A 16,218-nucleotide genomic window follows, 5' to 3' on the forward strand; every position below is an offset into this window, starting at 1 on the left:
GGCAACTGATATTTACTATCATTCCTCTGAACACATGGATTTGCCAAGAGAAGCTGAACAACGTGGGATACAGATTAGCATATTTATAACATGCATTGTTGTCTTGACTTGTATTTTATATATACCTCATAATTTCCTATCAGATCGTCTATTATCGTTTTTATTATTATTATTTTGTCTTTCTAGGCATGACTTCTATCGAGCTATTGATTAATTTCATGTCTCTTGGCTTGCAGACTCAACACCAACTCGTTTAGTGAAGAGGGCGTGTTAGTTCTGTAGATCGAGCCAATAAAAATGCTCATTTGCAGCTCGCGCTAGAATGCTATTCGCTCGCGTGTCGCGTCATTACTGGCAGAAAAACAGTCACTCTTCTAGAGAGATTTGACTTCTGTACAAGAATACAAGAAGACTTCTGTATAAAATATTTTTTTTAATTACATTTTCGATTCGTTCACGAACAGGTTTGCTCTCTCTGAATGTTTATTTCAGACCATGTTTTTGTACGAAAAGTACAAACGAAAGTAAACCAGGAAGTAAACAACTTTAAGCGTAAAACAGTGCAGTCACGTTTCACAGTGCAGCATAAAGGAGATACAAGGAGAAAATGGTTTTGGAGAACATTTTGTTTTCTTTAGCCGCAGTACGTTGGACAGATGCAGGCACTGTGCTACTGTTGTTCATCCTTTTTCTTCTGATCTTAGACCAGCTGAGAAACAGGAAGCCAAGAAACTATCCCCCTGGACCCACACCTCTTCCATTTGTTGGGAATGTTTTCCACCTGGATGCTACACAACCTCATATTCATTTAACTAAGGTAATTTATGGCCCCTTAAAGGTATAGCGGAGGATCTTTCCAAATTTTAGATAAGACCCGCCCTCTCCACTTTTTGAAAAGTTTGATTGATTCACCAGAATGATTGACAATTAGGAGGACCAATAGTTTAGACTACCCACCAGGAAGTAAAACATCCTCCGCTATACCTTTAATGTTGTGATTTCGAAGTCTGGCTGTATAATGTCTGTATTTCAAATAAGGCCTGATATTTTAAGCCTTGTAACCCTTATTTATTTTGTATATTCTTCCAATTTTGTTTATTATATGAACTGTTTCCCTACAGTTGTCAGACCACTATGGCAACATTTTCAGCCTGCGTCTGGGAAACGTAAACACTGTTGTTGTGAATACCTACAGCATGGTCAAGAAAGCTCTTGTTGATCAAGCAAACATTTTCACAGGCCGCCCTACCAGTGATGTGCTCAAAAAAAAAATCAAGTGCCAAGGTATACATAAATGTTGGGGAGAAGACATCAAATGACATTCTAACTCTCTAAATATCACATCTTTCATATTGTGTAATGTCAACAGGTGTCACCTTCAATAATGGCTACAGCTGGAAGCAACAGAGGCGTTTCACTCTCAGTACTCTTAAATACTTCGGTGTGGGAAAGAGGAGCCTGGAATTCATCATCATGGAAGAGTACACATTTCTGCACAAGACCATCATGGATACCAATGGTAAAAAACAGTAGCTGCATTGCTGAGATTATAACAGTCATAACATGGTTTATATTTAGGTTTACCATGCATGTTTGTTATGATCAGAATTTTGCATTTACAAATCAGCCATGGAGAAGTAGCCTTTGACTAATGTCTAAATGCTTATATCCAAATGCTAATTTAAATCCACTATATAAAAAGAGTCATTATTTATTTATTTTTATATAGAAAAAATGCTGCATTATTTTGAGGTGAATATTGTATTGTACCATGAAACCCCCTCAAAATACAAAATATTACAGAATAAATATTTTTGAAACAAAATATAGTACATTCATTTAAGATAGAAATGTTTTCTTTGGTCTGTTGTGACTGCTGAAGTTCACAAGTTTGACCCCTAAGTAGAGGGTAAAGGACACAAGATTTAAGGAATACCAAATCATATCATAGAGACTTCCAGGTGGACTCCTTTGACAAGCAAGCAACAACTTAGTATTTGCATTGCAACACACTAAAAACTAAAGTTAAAAAAGTTAGTTTTTTTTTAAACTAGTTTGAAACTGAAACCAGCTTCACCTGTCGTATTTTCTTAGGACTGCCATTCGATCCTCATTACTTTATTAACAATGCTGTCTCCAACATCATCTGCTCCATGGTTTTTGGCAGGAGGTTTGAGTACACCGAACAGAGGTTTCTGAACCTGCTTAGTCTGATGTCTAAAGCCCTTAAGCTGCAAACTTCCGTCTGGATACAGGTACTACAATGATCATTCTGACGATGAGATGAAAAGATGTGGTGGAGATATGAGGGTCATTGACACTCCTGAATTGCCACTAAATGTGGCAATAAAGTGCACTAGTTGAATACTAAATGAATGAAATAAAGGTGCCCACCCAAGTTGACCTGCTGCTTGTCCATTATAGCTTTACAGTGTTTTCCCTTCTGTTATGGACCTGATCCCAGGACCTCATAAAGACCTGTTTTCCATCTTCCATCAAGTTTGTGCTTTTATTAGAGAAGAGGTGGACAAGCATTATGCAGACTGGGACCCCTCTTCACCCAGAGATTTCATAGACTGCTATCTTAATGAGATCCAGAAGGTACAATGAAAATATGATTTTATTAGCCAATTATGTTTGTTAACAAACAGCATATTTGGTAAACGCGCAGAAATATTCCACTTTTTTTTTCGTTAGAGTTTGCATTATCCGTCATGTCTACCCTGTGCTGGTTGTAATGTCTCTGTTCTTCATAGAGGAAAGATGATCTGGAAGCAGGATTTCATGAAGAGGGTCTGCAATACGCTGTACTTGATTTGTTTGTGGCTGGAACTGAGACCACATCTACCACTTTACTGTGGGCCTTTGTATACATGATGAAATACCCAGAAGTCCAAGGTAAAATTCTCCAGATTACAAATCAACTGTAAATTCAGTTTTGTGCATGCTTGGGGAAAAAATGCTAAATACAAACACATCGTTAGGCTGATAAGGATCATATGCTAATTAGACTAAAATAATTTAGTGGAAATAATATTAATTTAGTTATATATATTAGATGCATGTTATGGAATTTTGGCATCAAATGTCATATTCATACGTTCAGAAAAGGTCCAGGCTGAAATAGACCGAGTAGTTGGACAGTCGCGCCGACCCAACTTTGATGACCGACCCAGCATGCCGTACACCGATGCTGTTATCCATGAGATCCAGAGAATGAGCAATGTTGTGCCCCTTAGTGTGCCAAGAATGACTAATGAAGACACAATATTGGGAGGATATTTCATTCCAAAGGTGAGATGAATAACAAAATTGAGTAAACTTTTATAAAATTGACACTATTTTTTATTTATTTTTAGACTGTTTAATTAATATGCGTCATGGAATAGTTCATGTTGGTCCTTAGATGATGTTAATTTGTCTTTTTTTATTCTACATTAAGGGTACACAGATCATTCCTAACCTGACCACAGTACTGTTTGATCAGACCAAGTGGAAGACTCCACATTCGTTTGATCCACAGAATTTTTTGAACACTCAAGGCGAGTTTGAAAAACCTGAAGCCTTTATTCCTTTCTCAATAGGTAAGCAGGTTTTTTGTCATAAAAACGTTTATACATAAGACGTGCATAGAATATTTTACAATTTTGCATACACATGTTAATTCATTGATTTTATACTTATTTTTCACAATAGCAACCCACCGTCTATACAGTATAAACACACATCTGTCTTTATTTCATCCTTTCAAGGAAAACGATCGTGTCCAGGAGAATCGCTTGCCCGTATGGAGCTCTTTCTCTTCTTCACATCCTTTCTACAATCTTTCACTCTGTCTCCTCCAGAGGGAACTCAAACAAGCTTGGACTTTAAATTTGGAATGACACTTTCCCCAAAGCCATTTAGAATAAGTTTCACTCCTCGTTGATTGAAATACGTTTTACATCACCATATTATTTCATCTTCATCTGAGATTGTTTAAAATGATCTATAGCCAAATAAAAGGTTCAAGTAGACAAATAAAGCTGGTAACTTTTTTAAAATGTCAATCAAAAGATTAAACGACAATAAGAAGAAAGTTAAAAAAAAAAGGAAATATAATAAAAAATGAATAAATTATTATTTAACTTATAAAAATTATATTTTAAAATATTATAGTATTATAAAATTAATATATTCTAAGGCTTGTGGACTAGACTCCTCCTCAGCTCTGGTGTTTTTTAAATCCGTTCTGATTTTTTTTACAAATGTGTAGTGTATTTTCGCCTTTACTGGGAATGCAATCTTGTTTTTGAGAAGCAGTCAAATTCTGACAACGGTCACCAACCTGGAGATGGCAACCTCTTTTGTCTTTCATCGTTATCAATAATATTTTGTTTATTTTCGCTTATGTTTTTAATACTGAGTGATTATTTCAGAAATAAAGCGCTGAAAAACTTACCTTCTGGATCAAAGTCTTTGCCCATTGTAGGAGACCTTCATCATATCGTTCACAAGAAGATTCATCTTCATTTGGAAAAGGTCATATCTAGGCCTAATTGTATTTTTCTTTTTTTTTTCTTTTTTTATCTGGGAAAGCCGTCAATAGACAGTAAAACACGACTACTAATATAAATGTTCATCAGCTTTGGGATGATGTGTAAATGTACTTTATCTGAAATCATGTGTTTAGGGCTATTCAAACTATTTCTAAGTTGTGTATATGTTCATTTTCGCACTTTTCAGTTTGCAGAAATATACGTCAATATTTTAAGCTTTTGAATTCTCGGACCAAGAATTTTTGTTTTGATCGGCTAACAGTGAAAGAGGTGTATACACATGGCGAAAACCTCGCTGATCGGCCCATGTTACCTCTTTTATGACATCTTTGGAGACAAAGGTCAGTCAATCCAAATATGTGGTTAACTTGTCAGTCAGTCACACTACAAATATGAGCATTACAATACTTGGAATAATCCCCCTTTGAAGAACAAATTAGAACCATGTGAATGTTGCTGTATAGAGGATTGCTTTCCCACTGAGACTAATGTATTTATTTTCTGTTGAACAGTTTAAGGTTAAATTGCTTGGTAAGTTACATGGAAATCTCCAAACCCATGAGTGAGAAAAGGGAGAGTAATTTAAATGTTTTTGACAAGGCTATGAAAGGAAAGGTGAATCCACTCAGAGCGGATTATGATCCATCAAATCCAAGGGACTACATTGACTGCTTCCTTGCTGAGATGGGGGCGTCAGTAAGTGTGTTGGTCTGGGAATACTCTGGCTTGCATTTAAAAATGGATACTACCTATACATAATGATGATAATCGCTTTCATTCATCATATATAGCTTTAATATGACACGGATTTGATGTGGAGAACTTGTGCTTTTATACACTGGATCTGTTTGTGGGAGGAACTGATACTGCTGCTGTACTGGAGTTTCCTCTACATGATGAAATATACTGAGATGAGCAAGGAGGAGGAAAAGTGCCATCTACATCTGAGCCCATACTTCACATTTCCATGAGGAGACGGCACCTGAGGCTTCCCATTTCCAGGACCCAGATTCATCACCGGACTGTAGTGTATGGTTTACTTTTATTTGCGTAAACTCACAATAAAAACAAAACGTGCTTTTGTAAAATAAAGAAAACAAACAGGATGCGCTTTCTGCCATCTCGGTTTCCTTTTCCGCAAAGTTTTTGGAGCGTGTAAAAAAAATAAAATTATAATTTAGTGTTTAGGCTATTACTTGTCGCCCAGTTTTTTTCTTTCATTTTGTTCATCTGTATTTAAGTGAAATATATTTCCCTTATATTTATTCCCTTTCTGTTCTGTTTTTCTCCATTCACAGAAGCACTGCGGGTGCGTGATATGACGATGTATGAATCCTCATGTTCTGTTGTTTATGCTTGTATTTGCGCATGTAAAACTGAACCAAACAAATTCTAGTATTTTTAACTTATCAATTCTAATTTAACATAATTTTGTCTGTTAATGATTAGCGTTGGTTGTTGGTCAGGAAAAAAAATTATCAAAAAAGAATCTTTATCAGACAAGGACAACATGCCCTACATCAATGCTGTCAGTCATGAGATATAGAGGATTGGAAATATTATAGCAATTTTTGGGGTAGTAGGCTAGTCTTTAAAAATGTCTAAATATGTATCCAAATGCAAACCCTGCTTTCCTTTTTCCTAAATTAACTGGAAACCATTTTAAAACATTTTTTCGAATAAAATACAAAATATTAAAGGGATAGTTCACTTTGAAATAAATTTTTGGTATGTTTTAGCTTACCTCAAGGGCATCCAAGATGTAGGTGTCTTTTTTTCCGCAGTAGTTTCAATTTTGATATATTATAAACCGTTCTTGTCTGTCAGTCATATAATGCAGGTCGATGGTCACCACCTCAAAGAGCAAGCACAGAGTCCAAATTAAAACAATTCCCCGTCGTCCAAATTAAACAATTCCCTATCGTAAGTACACATTGATGGCCTAAGACACGAAACGAGCGGTTTGTGTGAGAAAACGAACAGTATTTATATCGTTTTTACCTCTTATACGCAGCCATGTCAAAGTGATCTGATCTGACGTGTACGCAGACTGGTGCATAGATATATACACTAGATGTCGCCTTAAAGACATTCGTTCCAATGAACTGCCGTAGACAATGCGACATCTAGTGTGTATATATCTATGCACCAGTCTGCGTACACGTCAGATCAGATCACTTTGACATGGCTGCGTATAAGAGGTAAAAACGATATAAATACTGTTCGTTTTCTCACACAAACTTCTCGTTTCGTGTCTTAGGCCATCAATGTGTACTTACGATGGGGAATTGTTTAATTTGGACGACGGGGAATTGTTTTAATTTGGACTCTGTGCATGCTCTTTGAGGTGGTGACCATAGACCTGCATTATATGACTGACAGACAAGAACGGTTTGACCTAAAAATATCAAAATTGAAACTACTGCGGAAAAAAAGACACCTACATCTTGGATGCCCTTGAGGTAAGCTAAAACATACCAAAAATGTATTTCAAAGTGAACTATCCCTTTAAAGAAATATTATATAGTACATTATTTTGTTTAAAAAAAAGGTTACACTTATTTTCAAAACCGACCAAAGAGGATCACAAGTGTGACCCCAAAGTGAGGAATACCAGAGGATTAAACATTTCATCTTCACATTCTTTGAAAAACTTGCATTTAAAAATGGATATTTAGTATTGACTGACAGTTACATCAGTGCTGTTTGATGAGTCCAAGTGGGAGATTACTCCCACTTTTTTTTACCCCGGTCACTTCCTGGATGCTGAGGGCAAATTCAGGAGAAGAGATGCCTTCTTACCTTTTTGCAGGAAAAAAAGATTTTCTAGTAATATATATATATATATATATATATATATATATATATATATATATATATATATATATAGGTGTTTTTATTTTATTAATGGAGAAAGATTGTTTTTGTTTGATTTTCAGGAAAGAGAGTGTGTCTTGGAGAGCAACTGGCACGGATGGAGCTGTTCCTGTTTTTCTCCTCTCTGCTACAGCGCTTCACTTTCTCTTCACCAGCGGGTGCGCTCAACTTCATTTTAATGGGAACCCCCAACCATATACACATTATGTGCAGTGTCACGTTAAGCAACACACACAAATATGTGATTATGGATTGTGTGTGTGTTTGTGAGAAATTTAGGGAGATAATGTATCCATTTATTTTGGGGAAATTGTGGAAATGGGTTACATGTAGATGTAGGGATTTATGCCTTTAAAAAACAGGTTACTCCAGGACGATTGTATAAGTTTAGTAAAATTGTAAATTGGATTAAAAAAGTATTTTATAAATTTGTGATGCAGTGTAGGCTATAATATTTTTATGTATGAAATAATTCCTGTATGAAGTTCTGCACATTTTCAGGGTTTCCATTCTTTGCTGCTACTCTTATTTGACCAATGAATTTTCCTGACCTTCTCAGTCATTGTAATTACTGGATAAGGACTTTTATCATTTAATTTCAGACAATAAAGTTTATCTAAAAGCAAAATTATGCACAGGCTGTTTCTTTTATGTATAGTTGTTGAAGACAAAACTCAAACGAATGATTTTGACTCAGACAGTTGCATCTTTCATTCCCTGTCTTATGATGCTGTAAAAAGATGAACACATAGGCTATAGTTGCCTAAATAAAATGGCAGATTATAATTTAATAGCTGATATCTTGTTTAAAACACCCATGCGAGAAAGAAAACAAAATAAGGAGAAAAGGTGAAGGCTAAGGTTGGGCATTTTACGTAAGCCTTATATAAAGCATCAGGTGAGTTTGTGCCAAGAAAGGCAGTCCAAGGACATCAACGTAATGCAACGAGTTGATCACGTAAATATTATAAAATGATTCACAGTTATTACTTCAAATCAAACACCTAACCTGCCTAACAAATATAGCATCATCATGGTCCTGCTGCGTCTATACGAATGGATCGATATCAAGACTGTTTTGTTATTTTCTTGTGTGTTTTTACTGTTGAGTGATTATATCAGGCATAAAGCGCCGAAGAACTTTCCTCCTGGACCATGGTCTTTACCGATTATTGGACACCTTCATCATATCGATCAAACGAAGATTCACCTTCAGATGGCAAAGGTAGCCTCAAATATATAATTGTATTTTTGTTTGGTTATCTGTAGGCTAATGTAATTCGAAATCAGAAGTGTATTGAAATTCAGCAGTATTCAAATCATGTTTTTTGAAGTTATGGAGACATTTTAAACATTCGAATTCCCTGCCCATCAAGAATTGTTATTTTGTTATTTACAAAAGAGTGAAGGAGGTGTATAGCCTACAGTACACAACTGGGTGATAATAACCTTAACCCCTGTTAAGTTTCAGTTTGGCTATTATGTAGTGCCGGCCCGAGCCTTTTGGGGGCCCTAAGCAGAATTTGATTTGGGGGCCCCCTCCCACCACGCAGAGTCACCTGTGCTTGACGATTATTGACACAATGTCACGCTATAATGTTACATTATAAATTAATACAATGAGGTTATGTATTAATACAAAATAAATACTTAATAAAAAATAGATACTTAAAAAAGTTTTAACTTTTTCTTTACTCTTTTACTAACTCTTGGAAACTTCTGAAAACAAACTGTCACAAAACATATAAAAAAAATTATTTGCAAAATATCCTCCAACGTTTTGCAACACTTTGCAGTTTGAATGATGTCTTGTATGAACATGACGGAGTATGTTTTTATGTTTCCACTGTTCGATCGCGCCCGCGACTCTCACACACACAAACACACACACACACAACATATTCCAGCTTTGTAATCTTCCACTGTGATGTTTCCAAGCACATTTTTGCGCGTGTGAAGAGGATGATTTTTTTTCCGTCGATATTGGAACGTGAGTGAAGTACAAAGCCTATGATAAAGAATAGTTTACCATCCAAATCCATCGCGAATGTTGAAACATTTTGATTCTAATGAGAGCGATACGTGAGCCCAACGCCGCTTACTTTCACTTTCGCTTTAAATTATTTCGTTTTGGCTTGTTTATAGTTATTTTTTTATTCTTGTTCTGTTCTGAATATCGTTACATTTAAAGGATAAATCATTGATCAAATCAAATTTTTGTGACATGGCTTAACATTACCGTGATTTTGCGCACAAATTGTCTATGCACGCGAGGTTATGCGCATGACTCAAACACTGGCAGACACAGCAGCAGTTGTAGGCAGGTATATTGATCATGAAATCAGAATTTTCTTGTCTTGAATTATTAATCCTTTCATTCATTTATGTCACTTGTTTAAGTTAATTAAAATGTAAAAAAAAAAAAAAAAAAAAAAAAAATCGATTGGGGGCCCCCTGGTGGCGAGGGGGCCCCAAGCAGCCGCTTAGTTCGCTTATGCCTCGGGCCGGCCCTATTAGCTTCAAATCATCTAACTTGATTTCTCCTGATAGGAGACCCAGACCACCAGAATGAGGCAGTTCCCCATGTGATATAATTTGAGCTTGAACGTTTAAATTGTAGTGCTGAAATGCATATTTTCCATCATATAGATGCAAATAGTCTATATATACAAATAGAGAGAGCTGAGTCTGCTTCTCGTATACGTGAGCGTGGGGGTTTTCCTGTTCTCGTCATTGGGATACATAATAGAGGAGAGCCACCCGGAATCTATGTTCACCAGCATCCCACTGTCCTTCTGGTGGGCGGTAAATTCCATGTCCACAGTGGGTTATGGAGACATTTACCCTAAAACCACACAAGTGTATCGCCACTGTCATGTGTGGCATCTTAGCTATTATGTTGCCACTTCAATTGAGCGAACAATAATCAGCGTGAACTTGAAATCATGGCTAAGCAAGAAATTGAACTCACAGCGTTACGTGTGGAGGATGAAGGCTTCATCACAGGCTTCTAGCAACTGTCTCCTGTATTCTGTATCCTTGTTACCTTGTGATACAGCAACCGTCTCCAAAGACCAATCTAAAAATGCAAGAACAACTAGAGAGTGCATTCTTTATCAACCTGAAAATATTACTTTGTAAATAAAACCGATCAAAATAAACAGTTCACTGTGATTTATATCTATGTAGATATTGTGTGTATGTATCTCTCTATCTACCAAATTATTCACTGGCTAAAGTGATCCATCTTTTGTTTGAAATCACTTTGACAACAAGTGCATATATTTTTCTCCAGCTGAAGAACATTACGCAGGGTTTACTGTAATAACTTAAAACCTATCCTATTTGTTATCCTATTTGGGTGTGTTCACATTCCAAATGCCATAAAAGTCACCAAGTTTTTATTTCCAAACATCCAATTTTATTAAACACGGGGAAAATACGCCATCTCTCGTCTCTCGTGCATCTTTTCCTCCGACACCTATTGTTTTTTTCTCTCTGGGCCACATCTCAACTTTGCGTTACATTGTAGAGAGTCGTAAAAAACCTGTAAGTCAATGGAAAATATAGTAACGTACACTTTGGTTGTACAAGATTGTTTCTGTTTCCTCTTTACAAAAACAGCATAATTGTGAAAATCCTTCTTTAAACTTAGCTACTAATAAAATCATTGCATAATAGTCTTGGTTTTGAATAATATATATTGATTATTCCAAATAACAGGAATGGGAAGAAAAATGTGTTTTTGTTGACCAATTTCCACGCATCCAAAGCTTAATTAACTTAATTGGGAGTTTGGTGCATTTAAAATCACAGGCAAGTAAAAAATTAAGGCCGTCACATTTTTAAAGATTAGATTGGGGATAAAGAACCATGGACAATAATTCTCACAAAGACAGTGCTTGATCCAGTGAATTTTAAATATATTATTAATAGTGTATTTTTACGTTTATGCTCATTGGAAGCAGGATTTGCCGACATCTTGGAAGTGACGTCAAATGATTCATCTCGCTGAGGTCGGGGTGGATCGATGTACGCTGAGTTCACAGGTCGAATATCCGACTTTGAGTGGCATTCCAGATTATCATTGAAGTCAGAGTAAATAAGCTAAAATTAACAAAGAATTACAAACTATTGAAACCTATGATTATTTCTAAGATATGTTGATATACTGTTATTTCTAAGATATGTTGAAGATATGTTCAGAATTTTTTATCTTAATTTATCTTCAGTCGATTTTATTTTCGTTAACATAAATTACATGTAATTTTAGTCAGTGTAAATGGACTAAAATGAATGAAGATGACATTAAAAACTACCGAAACCTACTATTCCTACAAGATACATAGGTTGATTTTCCATATTTTACAGTTTGCAGAAAAATACGGCAAGATTTTCAGCCTTAGAATTTTTGGACCAAGAATTGTTGTGTTGGATGGATATAAACTAGTAAAGGAGGTCTATACACAACAGGGTGATAACCTTGCTGATCGTCCCACATTACCTTTATTTGATGACATCACTGGAGACAAAGGTCAGTTTAATATCAGAATGTTAAATTGGTGGTTTAGCATTTCACCATAAATTGTCAGTTATCTATTAACTGTAAGGTTTTTTTTGCGAGCAGGTTTAATTATTAGCAGTGGCTATAAATGGAAGCATCAGAGGAGATTTGCGCTCTCGACACTTCGAAACTTTGGATTGGGAAAGAAAAGTTTAGAGCCATCCATCAATCTTGAGTGTTGCTTTATGAATGAAGCCATTTCAAATGAACAAGGTATTTACTGAGGTTTGTTGACTGAAAAATAATTGACAATTGCATTTGAAATTTTTAAGCACAGTGTGATTTACAGGTCGACCATTTGACCCTCGCTTACTGCTGAACAACGCTGTCTCAAATGTGATCTGTGTCCTTGTGTTTGGGAATCGATTTGAGTACAGTGACCATGACTTCCAGTCTATGTTGAAGAACATCAATGAAGCCATTTATTTGGAAGGAGGCATCTGGGCTCAAGTAAACATTTTCTAATTTGAACAGCTTAACTTTGCTTTCGTTCACTGCTCATCTACTTTTTGTTTTGATTTCTTTAGCTTTATAACATGTTCCCATGGCTCATGCGGCGACTGCCCGGACCGCACAAGAACATTTTTGTTCTGTGGAATAAAGTGATTGGCTTTGTTAAAGAGAAGGTGAATGCACACAGAGTGGATTACGATCCATCAAATCCACGGGACTACATTGACTGCTTTCTTGCTGAGATGGAAAAAGTAAGACTCTTTCTGAGGGAGGGGGGGGGGGGGGGGGCGTCAGTAAGTGAGCTGGTACGGGAAAGCTCTGTTAATAATAATGTATGGTTATTGAATTGAAATGCCTTTCATTTGTGTTGTTTAGCTTGAAGACGACACAGCCTCTGGGTTTGATGTGGAGAACTTGTGCGTCTGTACTCTGGATCTGTTTGTGGCGGGAACTGAGACCACCTCTACCACTCTGTACTGGGGTCTCCTTTACATGATGAAATATCCTAAGATACAGGGTGAGAGCTTACTGTGAGAAATGGCATTCATATGCACATAAAAAGTCATACGTACTCACACTATCTCTAATTTTTGTATCTTTAGCCAAAGTTCAGGAGGAGATTGATTGTGTTTTGGGAGGGTCAAGGCAACCATCTTTATCGGACAAGGACAACATGCCTTACACCAATGCTGTCATTCATGAGATACAGCGGATTGGAAATATTGTTCCATTAAATTTGGCCCGAGCTACAGTGGAAGATACTCAGATAGGAAAATACTCAATCCCAAAGGTGGGCCTAGTGATGTTTAAAATAAGAATGTGAACTTAAGCAGAGCCTATTAGTTAAAGCAAAGTAAGAGTAGTGTGTATAATTTTATTCTTGTTAAGCCTCTTGTGGTTCTGTAGGGCACAATGGTGACCGGCAATTTGACATCCGTGCTGTTTGATGAGTCCGAGTGGGAGACGCCTCACTCCTTTAATCCAGATCACTTCGTGGATGCTGAGGGCAATTTCAGAAGGAGAGATGCCTTCTTACCTTTTTCTCTAGGTATAGGGAAACTCTGTTTCCTCTAAAGTAATCCAAATGTAATCCAAATATATACATTGGCGATGCTGAACCCCATAAATTATGCCCCCATAAAAAGACACCCTTTATGATTACCCTTCATTTTATCTGATTTTCAGGAAAGAGAGTTTGTCTCGGAGAGCAACTGGCACGGATGGAGCTGTTCCTGTTTTTCTCCTCTCTGCTGCAGCGCTTCACTTTCTCTTCACCAGTGGGTGTGGAGCCCAAATTGGATTTTAAACTGGGGGCCACTCTCTGTCCCCATCCATATGAATTATGTGCAGTGCCACGCTAAAAAAAGCACAACATTTCATTCATTTTTAATCAAATTAATTCAAGGTTCTGTCGGTGCACATCAAATCAACTTTTCTCAGAGACCCTACAGGTCCTTAAATAGTCTTAAATTCAGTTGTATCAAATTTAAGGTCGTGAAAAGTATGAAATATCTTAAATGGTATAACAAAGGTTTTGATTATCATTTTAAGAGGACTTAAATTTGGAGACTGAAAAAAAGAAATCACAATGTGGCCTACAGGAATAATTAAACATCAAAAGTATATGTTTTAATTCAATAAATGTGAGAAGTAAATAAATAGTGAATAATACTTGAAGTGTTGGATAATTCTTTAATGTGCAGGAATAACAAATTCTCACTGTAAGACAGCTGGTTGTCTGTGATCTGAGCTATTATGGTGTCATAACCATTCTTTAAAGAATCTAAGAGTATTATAAGTTTACATCATACTGGAGGCCTCGTGTGTGACGTGGTTAAAACAGAACTTCATTTAGTGGAATGTTTTGCTAAATTAGGAACATATAGTGAATTCAAATCAATCATTTGTGTTTAGAACTGAATCTTCAGAGATTGAAAAATCTATAATTTTACAGATATGGTAGGCCTAATTCATTTTTACGGTTAAAGAGGTGGTTGATTATGGTTTCACTTTTCTAACTTTAGTTAGTGTGTAATGTTGCTGTTTGAGCATAAACAACATCTGTAAAGTCACGACGCTCACGAAGTTCAAAGCAAAGGGAGATATTTTATTTTACAGAAATTGCTTTTTAAGGACTACAACAAATGACTGGTAGGGACTACACGACTGGGTTAGTGACGTCACTAACCATGAAATTTACATAAACCCTGCCCAAATATGCTAATCAATGACTAGAAGATAACAATTTTAACATGCTATATAAAAATATCTGTGGGGTAGTTTGAGTTAAAACTTACCATACACACTCTGGGGACATCAGATACTTATTTTACATCTTGTGAAAAGGGCATTATACCACCCCTTTAAACTTACAAAAAACTGATATGGACATATTTGACTTTAGAAGTGTTATTCAGACTAGGTGGCGCACAGTTTACTAAGTGGTTATTTTTGTGTATTATATAGGCTATTATAAAACATTTATTCTAATAAAGTAGTTTGAAGTTAAACCAACTACATACAGTACATTGTCAATCTCTGTATCCCATATTATGCATGCCAACTCAAAAAAACTCATAACAGTGATAACTTTTATTTAAAATAAAAATAATTATGATAATTGTGTTAAAGAAATATGTACACATACAGATAATCACATACATATCTGTACATCAACAGACAGACAGACACACACACACACACACACGCACACACACTTCAAATTTACTCCCCTCCAGAAACTCCCCTTCTGCCATCATTCAGATGGGCAGTCCTTGTATATTGCTGTGCAGTGCAAGCAGAGAGTCAATGAGTAGGGCACCCCGAACTCTTGCTTATATTGTCTGGAAAATGCACTCCAGTTCACAACACCTAATTTAGATAAAATACAGAACAAACAATATTGAATCAATTTGAAGAAAGGCATTAACATAGTACAGAGTCATACAAGGAATTTCTTTTTAAAATATTTTTAAACATAGGATGTTAGACAAAGATATGTTTGAGTGTTATTGGCTTTGTCTGTAAAGTACCTAAGAGGCAAGGCAAGGCAAGGCAAGGCAAGTTTATTTATATAGCACATTTCATACACAATGGCAATTCAAAGTGCTTTACATAGGAGAAATTAAAATAATTAAAAGAAATAAGAATAATTAAAACAGTTTAGAAAAATAAAATACAGTACAGTACAAACAGTCGGACGAACAGCGGCACAGTGCTCATTCAGTAAATGCACAGCTAAACAGAAGTGTTTTGAGTCTGGATTTGAATGTGACTACTGTAGGAGCACATCTGATCTCTTCTGGAAGCTGGTTCCAGCTACGGCTGGCATAATAGCTAAAAGCGGACTCGCCATGTTTAGAGTGAACCCTTGGTATTTCTAGCTGATATGATTCTAATGATCTGAGTGATCTGTTGGGTTTATATTCAGTGAGCATATCTCTAATGTATTGAGGTCCTAGGCCATTGAATGATTTATATACCAGTAATAATACTTTCAAATCAATCCTAAATCTAACTGGGAGCCAGTGTAAAGACCTGAGGACTGGTGTGATATGTTCATATTTTCTGGTTCTGCTCAGAATCCTAGCGGCAGCGTTCTGTATGAGCTGCAACTGTCTTATGGTCTTTTTGGGAAGGCCAGTGTGGAGTCCATTACAATAATCCACCCTGCTGGTGATGAAAGCATGCACAAGTTTCTCTAAGTCTTGTCTGGAAACAAAGCATCTAATTCTTGCAATATTTTTTAGATGATAGTATGCTGATTTAGTTATTGCTTTGACATGA

General features: G+C 36.2%; 1 protein-coding gene across 1 annotated transcript; it reads left to right on the top strand.

Moving 5' to 3' along the window:
• Window positions 1-5: 5 nt before the first annotated feature.
• LOC309482431 (uncharacterized protein) lies at window positions 6-14,103 on the top strand. Its single transcript, XM_082147779.1, has 18 exons — window positions 6-817; window positions 1,122-1,284; window positions 1,370-1,519; window positions 2,095-2,255; window positions 2,425-2,601; window positions 2,757-2,898; window positions 3,107-3,294; window positions 3,443-3,584; window positions 3,753-3,923; window positions 8,399-8,640; window positions 11,787-11,949; window positions 12,043-12,192; window positions 12,269-12,429; window positions 12,507-12,683; window positions 12,808-12,949; window positions 13,035-13,222; window positions 13,339-13,480; window positions 13,618-14,103. Exons 1-18 carry the CDS (start codon window positions 608-610, stop codon window positions 13,791-13,793), a joined length of 3,045 nt encoding a protein of 1,014 aa, XP_082003905.1. The 5' UTR covers window positions 6-607; the 3' UTR covers window positions 13,794-14,103.
• Window positions 14,104-16,218: the final 2,115 nt, after the last annotated feature.

This window comes from Leuciscus leuciscus (genome assembly GCF_965113295.1).
Source record: "Leuciscus leuciscus genome assembly, chromosome: 19".
NCBI classification, from domain to species: Eukaryota; Metazoa; Chordata; class Actinopteri; order Cypriniformes; family Leuciscidae; genus Leuciscus; species Leuciscus leuciscus.